Source organism: Globicephala melas, chromosome 6 (assembly GCF_963455315.2).
Source record: "Globicephala melas chromosome 6, mGloMel1.2, whole genome shotgun sequence".
NCBI lineage: Eukaryota > Metazoa > Chordata > Mammalia > Artiodactyla > Delphinidae > Globicephala > Globicephala melas.
In genome coordinates this window covers 4387649-4410622 of record NC_083319.1, presented here as the reverse complement: position 1 = coordinate 4410622, position 22974 = coordinate 4387649, and the positions used below count along the sequence as shown (strand labels likewise).

The window sequence follows — 22974 nt, the reverse complement described above, 5'->3', positions numbered from 1 at the left end:
AGAGTTTACAGAACTAAAGCTGGAATATTCAGGAAATTCTGTATAGTCTTGTGTTAAATAAGAAGTTGTGGGCTTCCCTGGTGGCGCAGTGGTTAAAAATCCACCTCCCAATGCAGGGGACACAGGTTCGAGACCTGGTCCGGGAAGATCCCACATGCTGCAGAGCAACTAAGCCCGTGCGCCACAACTACTGAGCCTGCGCTCTAGAGCCCGCGAGCCACAACTATTGAAGCCCGCACGCCTTAGAGCCCATGCTCCGCAACAAGAGATGCCACCGCAATGAGAAGCCCGCGCACCGCAAGGAAGAGTAGCCCCCGCTCGCTGCAACTAGAGAAAGCCCACGCGCAGCAACGAAGACCCTGAACGCCGCCAAAAATAAATAAATAAAATAAATTTATATAAAAAAAAAGAAGCTGTGTCCTTGAGTAACCTTGAGCAACTTCACTTTTCTAAACCCCCGTTTCCTTAATTATTAAAACAAAAGAAAGCAAAAACGATAAGAGGGGCTGGACTTGATGACCTTTAATGTCTCCTTTAGCTCTAAAAATATCCTGATTTTTAAAGGTGGTTCTAGTCAAACCTTATTCCAATTTCTGGCTTTCTTTCAAGCTTTCTAATTTTCTAAGCTGCCTGGTAACCTCTGCTCTAGGACAAGATGCCTCCCGTTTCCAAGCCCTGCTTGTCCTTCCTGCCACAATTCCAGAGAGTTCATCTCATTCTACACCCCGCTCGACTCCCTACATGGACGGCCTGCCTACCAGTAGTGGAATGAGAGTGAACGTAGCTAAGTACCTAAGATGAGGAAAGTGTTCCACTCTTCTTCCTGATCAAAAATATTCGCCAGCGCTGAGCCCCTGCAGCCCCTCTGGAAGCCAGCGCCTCTCCCAACCCAAGCGTTCCGAGTGAAAGCGCTGCATCTTGTTGACAATGACAGCAGTCACGCTCAGCAGTACCATATGGGAGCCACAATTTAGCTCCATTAATGCTCTTAATTTGAAGACATCAAGCCCTAATTACACACTGGGTACTAAAAAGGCAAAACCCTTCCCTCGTGCCAGCTACTTAGTGGTACTCTGTTGCCTTAACAGCTGGTTGGGGTACAGTCAGGCCAAGTTGGGCCCGCGAGCTCTCTCGGGTGGAAGAGACCAGCTCCCGGAGCAAAGCGAACGGGAACAATAGGCTCCCCCTCGCCCCAGCGACACAGCTGCGTCACCCGCTTTGGCCTCTGGTGGGTCGCCCACTTTAGCCACGTTTTTCCCTGGCCCAGCGGGGTCCCTAGGGAAGCCAGGGCCAACCCGGGAGGACAGGCTCACCTCCTGCTCCAGGTCGCCGTGCAGCCGCAGGAATTTTAACCGCGTGGAGGCACATGGCAACGCACCTGGGGCCAGGGCCCCTGAGCCGCTCAGCAGGGTCTGGAGGAAGAGGTTGTAGTGGAAGTCCACCAGCTCGCAACTCGAGAAAAAGATGATCAACTTCTGGTCTCTCTCAAACTACATCGATACAAAGAGGGAAAAACCACCACGTGTTTTTAAGATCAGGTGACACTTGAAATGAATCTCTTTCTAAAACACACGGGCAGGCTAGCCCCGATCTGGAAACAGAGGCGACAGATGGCTTTGAATTATTTTTAAAAATCACACAGATCCTCCACACTACAAAGAATGTAGGACAGGAAAATGACATAGCTGCAACCTCGAACAGGCCTCTTGCATCTGAGAAAAACAATTATGCTTCAGAGCGAAGCTGCCCTTAGCTGTGTCCCTCTCCCTCACTCGGTCCCGCCATGCACGGCCCTCCCTGGCGGGGACTCTGCACACACAGTCTGGAAGCTGCACCCTCAAGCCCTTCCACCTACTATCCCCCCACATACCAGAGAAAGTTATCACGTGAATCTAGTAAATATACAAACACAATGATTCTTTCAAAAACACGAGCACAGGCTACTGTGCTGCCTCACATCCATCGTGTGTGTACCACCTGCGACATTGCCGGTATCAGTCCCAGGAAAGGTATTTGAGGCAGATCTTAAGTTGAACATAATGGCCATCAGTGACCCCGGACTCTTCACCGCAATCCTAGAACCACTGACTGAGAAGATCTCTGCTAAGGTCTGCGCTTGCGCCACAGCTCAGTTTGGAAACTTCTGTGTGTGTCTCAGCTCACTGCCTCAGTGCCCGACAGGAACAAAACTGTGGTCTTCCCCGGATCAGGCTGGACCCAGTCCCCAGACCTACCTTGCATTTCTGCAGGATGAAGCCCGCTAGGGAGACAAGCCTCAGTTTGCTGGGAACCACTGTCACGTACTGCTCGAGACTCGCTGGTACGGCAAAGCTGTCCAGCTCATCGCTAGCTTGTGGAGACGCTTCAGGAAAGGCTTTGCTCTTTGGGTTCGACTGGTCATGGCTTTCATCCAGGACAGAAATACTGACTGGGTCATGTAAACTGATATCAGCTAGCCACGTTACACCTTGGAGAAAACGTGAAAAGGACAAAACAACTGACAGGCACACGCTGTAGAACTGGTCGCACCCGCACAGCCCCCACACCACACATCCAGGCCTATTGAGAAGCTCCTGATGGGTGTGTCCCCAAATGCCAGCACTGATCGGCCCCACTGTCAGTCCAGCGGGGACCCACCTATTTCTTCCCAGGGCCCAAAAGCCCATCCACACCACCGGAGTTTCTAAACTCTGACCCGTGGAAGACCACTGAAACAGGTGTCTGCCCACCACCCCCCAGAAAGGGTTCTGTGGTCAAGTAAGTTATGAAAACCCTGATAAAAAGCTTTCCCGGGATTCTTTCCCAGGGTTTCCCAGGTTTACAGGCCTTCTCAGGACCTTTATTGTATAAATGTGCACATGAATCTCCAAGAGGGGGAGGTAACGAGTGGCATTTCCCCAACTTTTTGAGCGTAGAATCCCCTTTCCATGGATTATCTCTTTCTTTTTTAAATATTTATTTATTTATTTTATTTTTGGCCACGGCGGGTCTTAGCTGCAGCACGCGGGCTCTCTAGTTGTGGCGCTTGGGCTCCGTAGCTGTGGCGCTTGGGCTCCAGAGCATGTGGGCTCTGTAGTTTGCGGGCACGCACAGGCTCTCTAGTTGAGGCACCTGGGCTCAGTAGTTGAGGCATGCGGGCTTAGCTTCCCCGCAGCATGTGGGATCTCGGTTCCCCGACCAGGGATCAAACCCGCGTCCCCTGCATTGCAAGGAGGATTCTTAACCACTGGACCACCAGGGAAGTCCCATGGATTCTCTCTTAAAGTCACTGTTAGTTAGGATACACCCTGAGAACTGCTGGTGAGCCACGTGGATGGCATCTGGTATGTGTGCACCAGAGCAGGCTAGTAAACCGAGTAAAGTGAGAGCTGAATTGTCGCTCAGGCAGGGATTCACGTGCAGGGGCTCCTGGTGGAGAGTGATACAACTTTTCCAAGCCTAGGTGTTCCCAGCAACAAAAGAGAGCTAAGAAATTCCATCTTAACGATGATGGAAAGACAGAAATGAGCTTACAGAATATATTTTTAGGATAGATTTCTCTTTAGGAGAAAGGCAGGGTGATTATACCAAAAAATGAGCTGGGATAGGTTACCACCTTCAGGACAAGAGCCCTGCTCTCAGCGGGTAGCAATCGCGATCACAACCTCACGAGACCACCAGGTGGGTGGCAGGCAGCGTCCTCCCCTCCCTCCACACCCTGACGGGAGCACAGCAGCCTCCTCTTCCTGTGAGGGCTCTGGGCCTGGGACCTGCCCCTTCTCCCTTTCCCCACGTGCTGGGGACCAGGGAATCAGGATGATGGGAGAGGGAGGCCGGGAGCACAGGACACACGGTTTGAAGAGCAGTCCTCTCGGACACCTTCCTCCTCGCCCGCTCCCCACCGAGGCTAAGAATCACTGCTGGGAAACAACGCAGCTCGCATCTAGGCCCGTCCTCTCCATTGAGAAGAAACAGCACTTCTTCTCAACTCACCTTCCGTGAGTGTTGCCGACAGCAAGACGTTCTGTCGTTCCTGGCACTCGGCATTTAAAGCGTTGAGTATCACTGTGATGTCCTTTTCAAAACCCAAATCCAGGATTCTGTGGTTTCAAGGGAGGAGTTTTAATCTACGTGAATAAAGGGAACACTAAGGGGCTCCAGAAGTTTCGGCAAAGACCACGGAAACAGCCCTTTCCTGCTTCCTGGAAGGGCTCACCTGTCTGCTTCATCCAAAATCAGCCACTGGATCTGACGGAAGTGAATGTTCTTGGTGGATTTAATATGATCCACGAGGCGCCCGGGAGTTGCGATGAGGATATTTATTCCTTTCCGGAGTCTGTTTGAAATTATATATCATAAAAGAAAGTCAGTCAGATGGAGCCACAGCAACAGAAAACCCAGGGGAAAGGCTGCGGAGGATACGATTCACGGGCAGCGCCAACACGCCACAGCCTGAAATCACGACAAACGTAACGACAAGTGGATACAAAGATATATTAAGTTCTAATTTTTCTCTGAAGTTTCTCTGTCTTACAAAACGTAACTGTTAAGATCTGAAATCCTATTAAAATTGTCTCAGAGGAATCTTTACTATATAACCCAATGCCCTTTATCTGATCCATAGATGCTTCCTAGAATATTCCAGAGAGATGGTCACCTAATCTGTTCTTGAAGGCATCTGTGCCGGGGAACCTCCCACCTGAATGCATTATCCCATGCCAACGTGCTTTAATGGTCAGAATGCTTTTTTCTTATATTGGATCCTTGTTGTAACTTCCATGCCATAGGCCTAGCCTTGCCCCATGGACCAGGTGGGATAAATCTAACTTCTTACTCCACAACCATCCTTCATCCCATTAGTCCATAGTAATAAAAGCCTACAACTTTTACCTGAGTACATTTTCCAGCTGCCCTTGTAATTAAGTGGGCACGTGCCTATGTTATGGCAATTTGAGTCTCTTCATAAGAAACGTTCAGCTAATGAAATGTAATTAAGTGGGCACGTGCCTATGTTATGGCAAAGCTAATGATAAAGGGAGCATGCAAATCCCACCAGTACCTTTAAAAAGAGGAGGTGTGATTATCTTTGTTCCTACTGGCAGGAAATCAGATATAATGGCTGGAGCTCCAACAACTATCTAACACTATGAGGAAAGCCTGAAAATGGAAGCTTCACTTAGTGGCACAAAAAGCCAGAATGAGCCGGGGTCCCCACGCTAGCGCGTGCACCATGCCAGCCCCGACGGCTACCGTCACGCTTCTTAAATGTGAAAGAAAAAGAAAAAACTTCCATATTGTTTGCGCCACTGCTGTTGTTAGTTACAGCGGAATCTTACCCTAACCAATACCCGAAGGTTTCAAGTCGAATATCTGCTCCTCAGTTACAGACTACACACATAGTTGAGCATAACTACTAAGCATTAAGCTATCATAAAATAAAAACGTTTTTAAAAGAATGCACAAAATTTGGAATTTACTTCTTGCAACAATTTTCTACTGACACCCATTACCAATTCTAACACAGAATTAGGAATCGATGCATTTGGGTGTAGGAAGCAAGTTGCAAAGCATTATGTAGGTTTATAACCTTGTTTCTGTAAAATCAAACAACAAAAATCCCAAACTCCCAATATCCACAAAAGGGAGTCAAGGGGGACGTATCCTTAACAAGGGGGGACCGTGGGTATCGGGGGCCGGGGCGGGGTTGAGATTTGGGAAGGTAACGAGCTGTTACTGACCACATCAAAAGGGAGCCCCTGGTAGTTTCACCAAATATTTTTACAAATAGCACCGTTTAGAGGGACCGCTCCCTGGGGACTCAATCTGTCCCCACACACTGGGACTAGGAACCCTCATCCGAGACAGGGCTCTCCCCAGGCTGAGAAGGGCCAGAGTCTTACTGAAGAGGAAGACAGAATAGACTTTAAAAGGAATTAACAATAAACAAACCTCGTCCTACCTGGCTTTTTCTGATTTTCTCTTCTCTCCTCCCATTAACACTCCGGGCACAATCCAGGTAAATGGCTACAGAAAGACATCAGACCAAAATCAATGCAAAGCCCCATGTACTGCAGAGGCTGATTCCAAATTCCCTTTCCTGAAGGAAGTCGTGAGGGAGGACTCGGCTTTTCATTGCAGGAGGTATTGCTGTGCAGACGCAATTCCTAGGCCTTGCCAGGCCCATGGATATTAGCGGTAACTTAAATCATACCTATGCGACTAGCTTCCGACACTGTGAGAGAGAAATGTGGGCTTTTTAAGTCATTCAAGTAGCCTCTCTGCCTTTCCCTGTACAGCCCGAATTGAAAACACAATTCAGTAAGTCTATTGCCTTTTTTTTTTCCTTTTTGGTTAAGATCAAACCCAAGTACAACGCTTCCTCACTCCCACTCGTGATAAAAGAAAGGAGAGATCAATTCTCAATCTAATTCGGTGGGCTGGCAGCCTTTGGCTTGGAAGCTTTCTCTCTCTTCTTTCTTAAACAAACCCTGCTTGCAGCTTGTTAAGTTGCTTTCACTGGATCACCTTAAGGTTGTACCTGTGAGTCTCTGTAGGTGGCTTGCTAGTGACTATGATGAACAGATTACAGGACCCGAAGTACCAGTGAACACTAATAATCTCACTAAGCTAGAAATTGGTGATTCGTAAGGTTCAGATCAATAAAAACCTACAAACTGTATCTGGGGGTGAGCAGAGACATCCAGGGAATACAAGGAAAACTGCAGTAATTCCTAGCTCTTTGAAAATAAAGAAAAGACCAGTATCTTTCTCTTTCCTCAAAAAGTCAGGAAAAAAAAGGCAAAACTGAACTCATGGCTTGCCTTACCTTAAGCAGTTTCTGGACGGTATCAAAGCTTTGTAGGGCCAGCTGTAAATGTTAAAAAGTTAGAGTTAATGAGCGAGGTCCCTTCTTACCTTTTTACTTATTTTTTAAAACTTAGTGTAAAGTGATAAGGATCCAACCCTGGACCCCAAGTTAGGATTTAAAAAAAAAAGCCCTATACACAGACTCTACTTGGGAAATACACCTTGTTCTTAGACTGATTCTGAAAACTGTCAGTCTGGAGAACGTGGCTAGAGACATCACATCTATTTCTTGGACACACACAAACATAGTGTTCTGTGCTCCCTCTGCTGGCTCAAATTCCCAGAGTACCACACAGAAAAGCACAGTCTATGGTACACAAAGATGGAAGAAAATGAAACAGAGTCAACCTGTTTGGAAAGAGAGAGAATGTAGTATGTGTGAAGGGGTAAACCATACAGTGACACGACAGGCTAGCCTTGGGAACGTTACTTTACAGGTGACGTGACTATATCCTAAGGCCGTGCTGGGGCAGAGCAGTAGCTAAAGACAGAGATGGTCATTTCCCAAGTTTATTAAAGGGGGAAAAAAAGAAAAAAACCAACAAGCCCAGTGGAAACCAGAGAAAGAGAAAATTGATGTACTGAATAGTTTATAACCATTAACAACCATCAACAGCGCCTCTACATAATCCCATTATCCAAGGATATATATATACAGTTTCCACACGTTCTGTATTCAGGAAGCATCCCAGAGAAGGAGCGAGTTTGCTGCTGTGAAAATTTAAATAGCTCTGTGCCTGCTCCTTCAATGGATGGAGCTGAGACAGGATGCTGCAGGCTGTACAGAAACCTCCATTGTCATGATCGATTCTCTGCAAGGAAGTGATTAGCATTTGATATAGGAAACAGATACCCTAATCTGAAATTACCTCTGAAGGCAAATAAAATAAATCGGATAGAAGAGATTTCCACCAAGAAAGAAGAAAAACATCAAGAAGCTTAGCTTTCAGAAACAGGTAAAATTTTTGGTACAGTAGCTTCTTAAAAAACTAAAAGTTCATTTGTAGGGTCAACTGCTTTTATTTTTTAATTAAGTTGTAAAAGAAAAAAACAATGTACAAAAATGTGATTATTTTAATTCCTTTTATAAGGACAGAAATTTATAGCGTCATTAGTTTTTAGGTAACAGAGAAACACTTTTCCAAAACCAAAAAAACTTCTGGTTTTCCAAGAGTACTTGAATTTTTCTTCTTGTCAGGAACCAGAAGGATGGTTCCTGGGCAAAGGAAAGGGTGTCGTGATTTGTGCAGCAGGGAGAAAAACGGGAAAACCACTTTTAAATTCAACGATATCACTGAAAGTACTTGCTTAGCACTCCGAAAGTGGGACTGCTTACCTCTCTTGTTGGCACTAATATCAGAGCATAGGGGCCGTCACCACGCTGTTGACACAGAAGGAAAGAAATGCCATTAGTTGAATGAACGCAGGTCACAGAGGTCCAGAAGGGGAGATTAAGAGTGGCCACTTGTAAACATCAGGAGCAGTTCATTAAAGAGATAAGCCTGCCCACTACCCTCATGATTACACGACATTAATCTGTAAGTTCTGGCCCACGCAATCAGAAAAGACAAAGAAATATATATGAATCTGGAAAGTAGGAAGTAAAGTTGCCATTATTAGCAGATGATATTTTATCCTAAAAAAAAAAACAAAAACAAAAACCAAAGAAAACAAAAACAGCTTAAGAAATTGGGACTTGAGGACTTCCCTGGTGGTGCAGTGGTTAAGAATCCGCCTGCCAATGCAGGGGACACGGGTTTGATCCCTGGTCCAGGAAGATCCCACATGCCGCGGAGCAACTAGGCCCATGTGCCACAACTACTGAGCCTGCGCTCTAGAGCCCGTGAGCCACAACTACTGAGCCCGCGTGCCTAGAGCCCGTGCTCCACAACAAGAGAAGCCACCACAGTGAGAAGCCTGCGCACCGCGACTAAGAGTAGCCCCCGCTCGCCACAACTAGAGAAAGCCTGCGCGTAGCAACAAAGACCCAACGCAGACAAAAATAAATTAATTAAATAAATTAAAAAAAAGAAATCACTTGAAAATCTACTACAAAAAAGACAAGTCAACTAGCTGAATACAAAATTAATACAGAAAAATCAACAGCCTTCCAACACAGAAAGTTAGATGGAATCACACTTAGAATAGCAAAAATACAAAAAAGGTTAAAAAAAATAAGCTTCACAAAAAATGTACAAAATCTATACAATAAAAAATTTTAAATACCTCTAAGGCACATAAAATAAAATTTGAATAAATGGAACAATATATCCTATTCCTGGATAAGAAGACTTAATATTATAAATAAGCTAATTCGCCCTAAATCAATCCATAAATGTTATGTAATTCTAATAAAAATGCCATGAACATGCATATTTATGCATATATAAAGTATCTAAAACATGCCACAAGTATACATACATATGCATATAAAAAATAATATATACAACCAGACAAGCTGATTTCCAAGTTCATATGGAAAAATAAATGTGCAAGAATAATCAAGACATTTCTGAACAACATCAGATGATAAGACAATTTAAATCTACAGTAGTTTTAAAAAACTGATGCTAGCACATAGAGATTACAATAACAAATACAGCCTAGAATAGAATCAAACACATATAGAAAGTCAGGAAATATGATGAGGCAATTTATATCAGCAGTGAAAAGATGGGTAATTCAAATGTCCTTTTAGAAAAAAAATTAAGTTAGAAAAATAAAGTTGGAATTAACTTGGCCTTTTTACAGATAACATAAAACTCAGAAACTATAAAATGACAACGTGGGGAAAAAAAATATGCCACACATAAGAGAAAGGGCCAATTTCTTAGTTTATAAAGAAAGTTTGTAATTCAATTAAAAATAAAAATAAAGAAGACCAACAACTCAAATAGAAAAATGGAGAGGGATATAACAGCTAATTTATGGAAATAAGAATTCAAAATATGGCTTTTAAATGTACGAAAAGATGTTCAACTTTACTCCTAAGAGCAATTCAAATCAAAACTATGATACAATATTTTCCCCCTGTCAAATGAGCAAAAATAAACAGCCGATAGGGTTGATACAGGCACACAGGAACTCTTATACACTGTCGGTGGGAATCCAAATTGGTGTAATTCCTTTAAAGATCAATTTTGGTATTATCTACCAAATAAAAATGCAAATTCCACCTATAGGAATTTCTCAAAAAGAGAGACTCACACGTGTGTATAAAGAAGTTGTTTAATTGCTTTGTTTGTAGCAAAATGTTGAACACAATGTAAATTCCACCAACGAGGGAATGCCAATAATTTATGGAACATACTTACAGCGGAAGACTACGCAGCCATTAAGAAAACAAGGTGGGTCAACACGGTATTGATAAGAAGCCATCCCCAAAACATACTAAGTGAACAAAAGCAAGGCACAGACGATCATGCACAGCAAGCAACCATTTGTATCAAACAAACAAAAACTTCAACGAAAGGGGGAGGGGAACTATGTATAGTCAGATTTGCTTTATATGCAAAGAATATCCTTGCAAGGATTAAACAAGAGACTGGTGATAAGGACCATCCCATCCTGAGAGGAGAACTGTGCCACTCAGGGCAAGGGGCAGTAGAACGACTTACTTGTCACTGTATATTTTTTGGTGCTCTTCAAATTTTTTTAACATGTACATTATACCTACAAGTAACAGTAACAAAAATAGAAGAAAACAAAGTAATCTGACAAGGGCCAGGAAGTCAGCGGTGCCTTGCATCTCCCAAGTGCTCACAGACACTTAGGGAATGAACCGAATGCGTTAGTGTAGAAGCTAAGCACAGATTTAGCAGCAAACTAAATTACAAGTACGGTTTTCATATTTTGCATAGGAAGCGTTTACCTACAAGGAGCAAAGGATTTGGAATTCAAACTACAGCCCTCTGTACTCAACATCGACTTTGCGAGACTGCGCTGAAGCCGGGCGGAAGCCGGGCGAGGAACAGTAAACATGTTAGTACAACGGTATCAACACAGCAGCGTTAGAGATTCTGACATTTCAAAAGGTGTTACTACACAGAGAAGAAAGACCAATCAATTCCTCGCAGGGCAGAAGTGAGTGAGGAAGGATGGATGGGATGTTAAAAAAAATCAGAGCCCAAAGAGCTGAAAGTGTGAAAACACAGAAAAGCAGTCCATTTTCATTCCGTCATCTGAAGTAACTGAAGACTCCGCTGGTGCCTTGAATTTGCTGCTCCCTCCAGATAGGTTTTTTTTACAGGTCAAATCTGTTTACAATGAACTCCAAGGGCCTGTACTGAGCATCACTTGAAATAAGTGAATTAAATTTGGGCTTGTTAAATCGTCTCTACAGAATATTCCAATCTTTAATAGAACAAGCTGTTATTGATATTAAAAAATACTTGAGTAAATAAGAACAACGACATGGTTGGTTAATGCTCTGAATCTAAGCAATTCAGAACACTGCCCTTCAAACCAGCCACACGTCCCTGTTGCTGACAATGACGGTGGAGACTTAGGGAGCAGGTATTATCACCACCAGGCGCTTGGAAGCAGGTCTCAACTCTCCCCGTGCGCTGACTCCCTGAATCCTCCTGGCAACCCCAGGACACAGGCACCGCCGTGATCCCCCACGAGGCACACTAGGATGAGGTGATGTGCTAACGTCACACTCAGACCCAGGATCTGAGCAGAGCCCTCGCCATGCTGTCCACCTGAGGAATGTAATCGCATGTCTCCTGTCCTCCGTTCACGGATCCAGCAAATGAGACAGCTGGGCCAGAACTGTAGGACCCACGCCAGATCAAATACACGCCCAAACTCTGCAACTTTCCAGGAAGAAAAGACCCTCTACTAGAAGTTCTCCTGGAGTCTCTAAACGGATGAGACTTTACCACACTGGTCTAATAATTCACATTTCTTCTCTAACCTACACTGGGTACGATGCTGAGGCCCTTGTAGGAACCACCGCACTGCCAAGTGCCCAATGGAAGAAAACATCAGTCACCTGCAGGAAACAGAATTCCCACTCCCCTGTCTCAGAGAAAACCGGCATTAGTGTGAAAAGTATCTTTCTCATCTCTGTGTGTGTACACATGTATATGTGTATATATATGTAGAATTATTAGTTATGAAATTGCACTCATATCATACATACTGTTTTATAACGGGCCTTTTTAACATGGCAAGAATGCCTGTCAAGTTCACAAACAGAAACTGAAGGAAACAGCACTTTGAATAACTATATAAGGTTCTACCACTTGGGTGACTGTGGAGGATTTATTGATTTAAAAATCATTTAAATAAAGTTTAAATAACATTTAAACGTATTCATTCTGAAATAATTTCGGGCTTACAAAAAATTGCACAAATAGTTCAAAGAACTCCCTTACACCCTTCTCCCAGCTTCCTTATATGATACTGATTCTCAAAATCACAGTACAATGATCAAACAGGAAAGTAACATTGATTCACTACTATCAGTTAATTTATAGCCTTATTCAAAGTTCATTAACTGACCTATTAACGTGCTTTTTCCAGACTAAGACCCGATTCAGGACCACGCAGCATTTAGCTGTCATGACTCCTTCGTCTCCCTTACTCTGGGGTAGCTCTCCAGTATTTCTTTGTCTTTTGTGACCTTAGTACTGTTGAAGAGCACTGGCCAGTCACTCTGTAGAATGTCGTTAACTTGGCTTTGTCTGATGTTTATGATTAAATTAGAGTTGTGCATTTCTGGCAAGAAAACCAGAGAAATACTGTTTCATCCTTCACGCACCTATCAGGAGACACATTAGGCCAACACATCCCGGCACTGGTGAGGCCCCATCCAACCACCTGGTTAAGGTGGCACCAGCCAGGCTTCCCCACTGTAAAGTTACCATTTTTTCCTGTATCTTCTGGATACTTTGCGACTGTGTAAATACCCCATTTTCATCACATTTTAATGCACTCATTTTAGCATCTCTGATGATTCCTGTGTCATTTGCCAAATGATGATGTCCTACAAGTACTCACTGGAATTCTAGTATAAGGAAGGGCTTTCCCTCGTCCTACCTATTTATTCAATAATTCATTTATATCAGCTTGGACTCAATAGGTATTTGTTTTAGACTGTGGGCTGTAATCCAACACCATCATTATTTATTTTGTCATTCAAATAACAGGCAGGCTCAACATACATCTAATTCTGCATGTCGCAACTGAGGAAAAAGTAACCAACTCGCTCATCATGTGTTTGTGAACCCATCTCTCTTCCTAGTTCTGATCTCACTGTTTCCTCTCAACTGAGAATACCCAGGGTGTATTTGTGAGATGCTGGGTTTGGAGATGACAACTATGCCTACGGAACATGGCAGTCACACGGCCTCCTAGGGGACCATTCCAAGGAACCCAGTTCTGGCCCCTCTGGCCCAGGCGCTAAGTGTGTTTCGCAACTAAAGACAGGTCCTAGGAAACAGTAAGTACAAGGCGGCCCAATCGCCACACCCGCTAATTGGGTACTTATTTTCACTTCTACTATTCATGACAAACCACTGTTTTCAATACAATGTTCACCCTTCTCAGTCAGAAGAGCTTGGCCTCTGGAGCCAAAGAGAATGGAGGTGGAAACCCAGCCCCACAATCACTCCCCGCACAGCCTTAGGAAGTTATTTAACTTCCTCAAGCCTCCTTTTTTTTTTTTCTTTTTTTTTTTAATCGAGGTAATAATAGTAGTACCTTCCAACTCAGTGGGACTGGGGTAGTTAGAGAGTCAAGAAGACAACACAAGCAAAGCATTCGGCACGATGTCTGACACAGGGGGAGCATCTTACAAACATTCCCTGTTAGAACTACTAGGATGATTGTTACATTTGTTTATATTTATTCTGTTCCACTCTGAGCACGGTCTTCAGATGCAACATGCTTATGTAATAAATGAACTAAAAAGAGGCAGGAAACCAAAGCTAAGTGAAAAGGTTCTTTTGGTCCCAATATTACTGCTTTGGTTCAGTTTGATGGCTTCTTATGCACTGTGAACAAGAACAGGAAAACATACTTTCTTTTTTCTTTTTTTCTTTTTTTTGGCCACAGCACGTGGCTTGCAGGATCTTAGTTCCCCGACCGGGGATTGAACCCAGGCCCTCGGCAGTGAAAGCGCCAAGTCCTAACCACTGGACTGCCAGGGAATTCCCAGAAAAACACACTTTCTACTCACCTGTATTTTGGATTTCATTGCTTGAAGAGACTGGACCACAGGGATGCAATAGGCAAGAGTTTTACCTTTTAAAAAAGAACAAGAGCAATCAAAATCACAGAGCCTATAGATGCCAGAGACAGTAAACGAACCGGCACCGCTACCTTTGGGCCGTCCTGAAGTCTGGGGACAGGAAAAGTGCACTCACATCCGGGTGGAAACGGAAGTCACCTGTCTGTCACAACTCCTAGCTCTGCTTTGTAAATTCAGTACTTCTAACAAACCTGCATCTTCAGCCCCTTTAATGTCTAACAAGGGAGACAATGAGACATTTCCGAGGTCACACAGAAGCTCAACTCAATGACTGTCCCTAGAAACTAGAAAACTCCCTCTCTGGGGTCACCCCAACCTCTCAAAGAGGCTTCCGTGGTGCTTCCGTGGTGAGAAGCCAGCCAGCCTGAAACCCCAGAGCCGGCCTCTAAACATCAAGGAGAAACCAAGGACGGCAAAAACCTTGGGCTTCCACCACCCGAAACGCGGCTGAGCTGGGGGAGCTTCCACCACCTGAAACGCGACCGAGCTGGGGGAGCAGAGAACAGCTGACCTGCCACTAAGAGCACAGGAGGGTCAGAAGAGCAAGTCCAGACTGTTCTGGAAGGCGCCAGAACGATGTTCCGTGTTCTAGCAAAACAACTGGCATCCGATCAGCGTGTGCTCACAGCAAGGCTGTTTTAATACCAGAAGGAAATAGTCATCACCCACTGGAGTGAAGACAGGCAGCTCTGGCCATAGATGGTGGGACCAGGCAAAGCCCTGAGATGGGGTCTGAGAAATGATAGCAGACTTGACTCCTTCCTGATCATTCCTGATCACGGGCCCCACTGACCATCCCCTTCCTTTCAGGGCTCTAATCAGAAGCAAGCGTGGCCGCCCCTCCCCCAAACCACACAAAGCAGCCGCCACCCCGACAGACACCTCACTACACAACCCACCACACGACCGTGGAGGAAGGACAGAAATCAAATGACAACTGACCTGAGCCAGTCTGGGATCTCACGAGAGCATCTCTGCCTTCCAGCAACACAGGGATACTTTGCTTCTGAACGCTTGGGCCGCCCAAAAGAAAGAGCACATGATTATCTATAAAGTACCACCTGCCCATGTTTACACGCAGAGATGCACAAAATGCGATGACCCCAGGCTCTATCACCTGCCGCCTCAGAGGTTACCTACACAGTCATGGGAAGGGCTGAGAAACCTCTGATGGTTAGAAGAATAAAACCTCAGTTAGATTTTTGGAACTTTTGGGGCTGCAAATGTTGAGGCAAGCCGGAGACTGGCCGTTCTATTAAACTACTTAAAAAGAAAAATGGGACAGGCGTGATGACAAGCTGTAGCTACCACAAAAGCACACCACACACTCTCCTGCCTTCTGAACCACGGAATATGAAAGAATAGAACATTATGGAAAGATTCCCAAGCAGAAGAGTGAAAGGAAGCTTGTGAGCCACACAGACAGCCAGGAACTGCTGTCCGTTCTCTAGAAAACCAAATATGACTGCTACGGACACGGTACGATGTGTGTCCACGTGTGTACTCAAAAACAAACAACTAAAACAGCAAAGTCCTACTGCACAGCACAGGGAACTATATTCGATATCCCATGATAAACCACAATGGAAAAGAGTATGAAAAAGAATATATATGTATAACTGAATCACTTTGCTGTGCAGCAGAAATTAACACAACATGGTAAATCAACTATACTTCAATAAAATAAAATAAAAAATCCAAAAGGGTATGGAAATCACTTACATTTGGTTGATAAAACTGAACCAAAAAAATAATAAAGGGGTTCCTTATTTTATTCTTTGATACTCTTATTAATGTTTACTTCTAAGTGAAAGGTGACTTATTGAAATGTACAGAAGCATACACACTCAGAGAGAGGGGGTCATCTCTGCCCCCACCTGTCACCACTCCATCTCTGTTTTCCAGGAGTTGTCACTAACATTTAAAAACTTTTTCCAGCATCCCATTATATCCAACTAAGTATTTACTCCTATCTTGTAGCTGACTCTAATTCTTACTACTAAGAAATGACAAGATAAATTCTGTATTCTAGACAAGTTATTTTCAGGAAGCACAGACAACAGTGGGATCTTAGGCAGACCATCTTCTGGACCAGAGATCTCTTACAGTTTAGAGCTGAGGGCAGAAGGGGACGGAGACCCAGTCCCTCCATCTCTCAGGTGGGGAAGCTGAGCGGCTACCAAGCCCTCGAGGGTCAATAATCTGGCCTGTTCTCTAATGCCAAGACACGAGTTTGCTGTCCTTCACAGACAATTCAGATTTCATCTGTTTATACCCACTTAAACCCTGAGAAAATCAAGACTGACCCGGAGCTCTTACCTGGTCATACTAGACATTTTTAAGACCGTATTTATTGTGGAAATCTAAGAGAAAAGACAAAAAACAAAACAAAACTTTTCTTTAACAAATTTTTTGGTACAAATATATTTAATGCAAATAAGGATGCAAAAAAGGGGAAAATACTGGGGTAAAAATGGATGACCACGATCAAATCAAGTTCCTCTAACCCAGTGGTTCTCAACTGGGGGTGGTTCTGAGCACTGCCTCCCCTAGACCTCCCAATGTCTGAAGAAATCGTTGGTTGTTACAACTGCGGGTGGGGATGCTACTGGCATTAAGTGAGTAGAGGCACAGGATGCTGTCATAGATCCTGCAACGCACGGGGCAGCCCCCGTGACACAGAGTCCCCATCCCCAGACGTGCACGGTACCAAGGCTGGGAGACGCCACTCCAACCTGTAGGTGAGAAAGCAAGTATAGGTAACCCACCCGAAAAAAGGAGTAGGTAAGCCGTGACCATACGAGCCAAGGTATTCCAGACTCCCTAAAAGTGAATGTATGTTTCTCACCTTACTCATAAATAAGGCTGGAACACTCATTCATGGTTTTTTTGTTGGTTTTTGTTTTTTTTTTTTTTGAGTGTCCATTTGTTTGTAGCAAATGCATGTTTAAAGAGCCCCTTCTTCCTTCAATTATTTATAACTCCCTTAACAGCAAGATGCCAGTTCAGTTCCCTCTCCTAGGGTTCCCTATGACATCAGCCACCCAGAATAGCCCTGATGTCGTTATCTATCCAGTAATTATGAGGTGGATTTCAAGTTCGATGTGTGGAGTCTCAGTCCTAAAGTGAATGAGGTGAGGAAAGCCTTTAGAGTTCTTTAAAAAAAGAGGGGGAGTGGGGTGCGGACAGTGAACAGACTCCTAAGTTCATGTGAATGGTCCTAGAAGAGCATCTTAGCAATCTGAGTTCATCCAGGTAACTTGACACAAACATAACCATTCTTTGATTTTTTTTCTTCCTAGAACTGTCATTTCACAGACATTCTGAATGAACAGACCGAAAAAAATCGACACACCAATAAAACATGGAGGGATACTTACTAGATGTGGGTGGAGGTCCAGGGCTTGAAAAGCATCAGAAGTGAACACTTTTTCTTGCACCTGCTTTACTACAGGTCTGCAAATGACGAACAAGACGCGGGCATCAGTTCCAAGAAACAAAGAAGAAGGGCAGAAGACACTTAATTCCTTTTATTCTCGAAGGGTGTCTACACGTGGACATACCTGCGGAGTTCTGGAATCTCAGGGTTGTTTTTAAACAGGGATGAAGTCTTAATGCCCGGTTTCCGTTCCGGGTTTCCATCCCTCGCACCAGCTGAAGACCTCTTGGGAGAAAACGGTTTCTGTGCCTTCCCCTTAAAAGTCCTTGGAGTTTCTTTAGCGGCAGTTTTCTCGGCCGGGAGAAATGAAGCTTCACTCCTCCGTTTCGCTGGGGGAGTCTCACTGGACGCTTGGTATTTTCTTTTGGTGGCTGCCGCTTGCTAAATCGTTCCCAAAAGGAAAGAGCGACAAGAGATGCATTAGTCCATGAAAACAGACCTCAGAGTGAAGCCTGACTGCCCACAGAACTGCATCTCTCCCTGCAGAGATCATTACGCCCCATATGTCAAGCAACAGTTTAGGGTCTGCAATCAGATTCTTTGACTCAACCCTTTTTTTTCCCCCAAAAAGGAAAAAAAAAAACCCCAGAAACCTCAGCTGATCCATCTACTAGACCTCACCAATCATCTTAACCTTCAACTCCACCAAGATAATCAAGAAGGGAGAAACATTTTTCAGGCTGAATCTTAACAAATGGACTCTGTCTGCAGGGAGGAGAGGACCCACCTTGTGAAGTGTGCAAGCTACGTCAATCCAAATCTCCAGGAATCCACGTACACGACAAGAACGAGAAAGAGGGGAAATGAATCTTTTCTCTTGCCACCAACAAAGCCCATCGGTGACTACATAAGCTGCATCCCAGCTTATGCCCAGGAAGCGGAAACCTTCATTACCGCTCTACCCCAGAGCGATTGGATCGCTGTCATTCTCTGCCCTCACGCTGCTCCCCCAGATTCAGATGGCTTGGAGACGATTCCTCCTCCCAGTTTCCATTCCAAATGAGAATTCAGCTCCATCCATCACCTCTATCACAATTACTTGCAACTCTCCTCGCCTTTCCATTCCCTGTCTGGTCGCCGAGTACAGGCTACAACATGAGACATTTTCTTGCCCGTTGCTTCTCATTTCCATAACATGAATGTTGTTAAATGTATGATGTCCAAACTTCCCCTAGGAGAAGTTCATCCAATTCCTCTATTTTCCTTGGCCTTCTCTTCCAATTTACATTACACATGAATATAAAAACATCCTGTGAGTAGCTAGGAATTGTTATTCTGGAGTTCTGGTTTCTCTTGGAATATGTTATTTTCCTCTTGGCTTGAAATCATGACTTCTGTGTACACATCAGCTTGCTTTAGCCATGACTGTCAGCTTTTTTTTTTTTTTTGCGGTACGTGAGCCTCTCCCGTTGCAGAGCACAGGCTCCGGACGCGCAGGCTCAGCGGCCATGGCTCACGGGCCCAGCCACTCCGCGGCATGTGGGATCCTCCCAGACCAGGGCACGAACCCGTGTCCCCTGCATCGGCAGGCGGACCACTGCGCCACCAGGGAAGCCCGACTGTCAGCTTTTGACTAACCTAGCAATAACAATAGTTCTTTGTTCCTGGCAACCCTAAGGGCTCCTATAGCTAAGTAATTCGATACATACAACTTCAAATATTGAGTATTAATATTTGGTATTAATGAAGTAGGTACCGACCTGCTTCATTTTACAAATTTTACAAATTTATTTTTACGAAGTCCCAAATTTTCAGACTAAAAAGAGTTGAAGTCAACTTTCAGGTCGGAATGAAATGTGCAGCTCTTACCTGGTTTACAGACCCACAGGCTCTTGGAGCACAAAAAGGCCCAAAGGCCTCTCCCCCTGACGCATGTGTGGACTTCCCATCACCAGACCCCCTGACAGGTGGCCCTGCAGCTCCTGCCTGCACCTCCTCCTACTGTCCTCCATCCCATGAGGCAGCCCATTCTGTCCCCAACCAAGTTCTAGGGGCTGGGAAGCTGTTTCTGACATTCAGGCAAGACCTGTCTCCTAGAAGATCCAGCTACTAGTTTGCAGGTTGCTTTCTGCGGCAACTCTTGCATGTAACATTCCTTCATTCATCACAGCACTCCTCATTTTCCTCCTTCTTTGGACTAAATATCCCAAACAGGACACAAACTTTAGATCCCTTAGCATCCCGGTCACTCTTTATTCCCATGTCAACTTCTCTCTAAAGGCAAGTGTTCCGAATTAAGCACAGTATCAGGCAGGCTTTCCATTGCTCGGCTAAACCTGAAAACGTGTAATGAGAGCTACAAAGCCCTTTAGAATCTAACCTCGGCCCATCTCACCAGTCTCAGCTTTACCCTCTGCTGTCCTGGACTTCCTTAAATCCCTGGAATGTACCAAGCTCCTTCTCTCCTCAGGGCCTTTGCACATGTTACTCCTACACCCATGTCCCCAGCCCTCCCCTCACACTCATCCTTCAGATCTAGATCTACCTGCTGCGTCCTCAGAAGAGCCTTTCCTGACCTCCTCTCTCCACCTGTCAAACCAGGGTGCCTGCTCTTGGCTCTCCTGGCACCCTTATTCTCCTTTGCAGCACTCGGTAAAATAATAAATATAGCACATAATTCATTGTGTGATGTCTGTCTTCCCTATTAGATTGGAAGAAATGGACAAGCCTGTCCCAGGCTTGCACTGAATCCCCTGCACAGGACCACGTCTGGCACAAAGTAAGTGCTCAATAAATAATTGTAAGATTAATGAATAACACGTGATGGAATTATCCTTTTCCGTGATCTGGATCTATTCTATTTGTTAGTTCCTCCGCACCCCACCAGCATCCACAACACATTCATTTAAAAAACTGGCCACCGTCAAGTAGCTTGGTTCTGAAGATACAAAGGTTAGACAAGCCCTTGAAGAAGTCACAGACTAGCGGGAGAGACAAAAGTGGAAAATCGCAAATCTAAACCTGTATTTGTACTACAGAAGAGGTACAAAGGGTTATTTGGGCACAAAACATGAAGTAAGACTACCATGGCCCACAGCGAGGCGAAGGGAGGCAAAGGTACAGGAATGCTTGAGGTGGCATTTGAGCAGAGAAGAGCAGGGACGCATCTGGATCTTCTAAAGATAAGCAAGTGCCTGAGTCTGCTCCCCCACCTGCATAATGAGGGGATTATGGCAGGTGACCTCTAGGGCCCATCCCGCCCTACCAGTCTACATGCCATGTCTTTGATATTAATAAACATATTCAGTAGTTACTATACACCAGGGAGTATGCTAAATACTTACATGAATGATGTCATCTATCCATAGGGTACTGGCATCATCCCATTTTCAGATGAGAACACAGAGAAAGAGAAGTGCGGTAATCTGCCACAGGATCACTGAGGGATGAAGGCTTTGCCCAGACACTAGTTCCACGCCCTGGCTTCCTAACAGCAATGCTACAACACCATCTAGTAAATGTATCCTGTTTGGTTAGAAAATGTACCCTGTTTGGTTAGAAAACATCAGGTATAGTTTGATCCCAATTTTGTTCTGCTTGTTTTCCAGAAGGATATATACCACAATGTTACCCAGAGTTATCTCTGAGTATGACAATCATGGGTGGGGTTTGTTTTTTTTTAATCTACTTTCCAAATTTCCTACAATAAATGTGTATTTTTTTCTCTTATTTTTTAGAAAAAACATTCTGCATAGCATTAGATAGAGAATAATTTAAGCTGTCAAGGTCTTTCCAAGTCCAGTATATGAGCTACTCAACCCAAATTCAGGCTACTAGCAAATCTGATCAGCATATACATAATCCTCATTCAAGACATAAACAAAAATGTAGGTGCAGACAAGGCCACTGCAGACAGTTATCATCACCTGATGAATATCCTTTTGACACAGTGGTTCAAGCAATCATAAAACCAGATAGCTGACATTTATTTATTCAACTCACTCCACAAAGTGTTACTAAGTGCTTTCTATGTGTTAGTTACTAGGCATGTACATGGCACAAGCACCCTACTGACCTCCTGATGTAGCAATTCTATTACCCAAAATGGAGTCAATATGACTTTTTTTAAAAATAACTGACATGTATTAAGTGCTCCTATGGGCCAGAAAACGTACGGAGTCTTTATGTATATTATTTCATTTAATCTTCATAATAGCCTTATATGAAGTAGAAATTATTGTTCTCATTTTATGGATACGAAAAGTGAGGATCAGAGAGGTGAAGTAATTTCTTCAAGGTCACAGCTAGCATGTTGCAAGGTCAAATCCCAGGTCTGTCCCACTCCAAATTCCACGTTCCCAATTGGCTCGCTGGTACTGATACTTCCCCGCCCCCTCGGCATAGATGCAGCTACAACATCACCCAGCTGAAAAGTCCTTACAAGCCTCTAAATCCTGAAGTTGATTATCACTAAAAAAATCCAGACAATAGCCCAGACAGTGGGTATGAGCTGATGTGAGCTTATATGAACTCAAGGAGTTTCAGCGTCACCACATTGGTTGAAAGGAACTGAACTGAACTTTGGCAATTTTTCAATGGCATTAAGTGATGCTTGTTCGAGAACCGCCCCCCCCCCCCACTTTCCTTGGCACCAAACTGTAACCTTCCTGGTCATTAAGGCAACATGATTTCCCAACAGATTTCTGCCCTGCAGCCCTCCTCTTTCCTAGGAGCTAAGTCAACCATCTTAAACTAATTTTCAGCTCTGGCTTGGGTTAAATTTAAGGCATCTTTTTCTTTCTCACCTAATGAGGGGATTATATTGATGAGCTGTATTTTCTTTCCCCCCTTCACTGCACGTGGATGAAAATACACCCGTTTTGAAAACTCTTAAAAGAAATTTCTAGTCTCCAGTCCTCATTCCCGAAACAAACGACCCTTAGAGTCGAGGAAAGGGCGGCTGAAAAAAGTTCAGAGATGCTCTTGGTAAGTGAAAAGCTGGGCCTCTCGCGCGAGCGTCAGTTCCTAACTTCTCCGAGTGACAGTCTCAGATCCCTGCCTCCAACTAGCAGCCCGCGCCAGCCTCCCGCCCGTCTACAGCCGCTCCGCTCCAAGAACGTCTCCGCAGAATGGTGTCCCGGTCTCAGACACGTGTTGCTCAGCGACTCCTCCAGGAGCTGCCCAATATCTGACTTTCCCCTCTTAACTCCGCAAGTAATTCGAACCCCGACCGAGAGGCAAGGCGGTAGGTGCCGGCGTGCCGCGGCCCCGGGTGCGAACGAATCCGAAACCGGGTCAGAACTCACCCGCCTCGACTGGGCTGGGCGGGGTCTGGAGGACGTCGTGGGGACTGCGGCCCGGGACTCGGGAACATGGGGAAGCACTCCGTCGGCTGCTGCCATGCCGGCAGAAAAGCGAGCCGAGACCTCGCGAACCAGGACCGCCACTCCGCTCCGACCCACGTGAGACGTGCGCGAGGACCCCGCGTAGC

General features: G+C 44.8%; 1 protein-coding gene across 1 annotated transcript in view; it reads right to left on the bottom strand.

Annotated features, from left to right (window-relative positions):
- DDX31 (DEAD-box helicase 31) overlaps positions 1–22930 on the bottom strand; it is a 73702-nt gene extending 50772 nt beyond the window's left edge. Inside the window, 13 exon segments of the mRNA XM_030838460.2 lie at positions 1314–1490; positions 2235–2467; positions 3973–4079; positions 4196–4315; positions 5939–6003; positions 6806–6847; positions 8183–8227; positions 14033–14097; positions 15047–15117; positions 16424–16467; positions 17485–17560; positions 17668–17924; positions 22790–22930. Coding sequence (XP_030694320.2) covers positions 1314–1490; positions 2235–2467; positions 3973–4079; positions 4196–4315; positions 5939–6003; positions 6806–6847; positions 8183–8227; positions 14033–14097; positions 15047–15117; positions 16424–16467; positions 17485–17560; positions 17668–17924; positions 22790–22885 — 1398 coding nt within the window. The 5' untranslated portion in view covers positions 22886–22930.
- Positions 22931–22974: the final 44 nt, after the last annotated feature.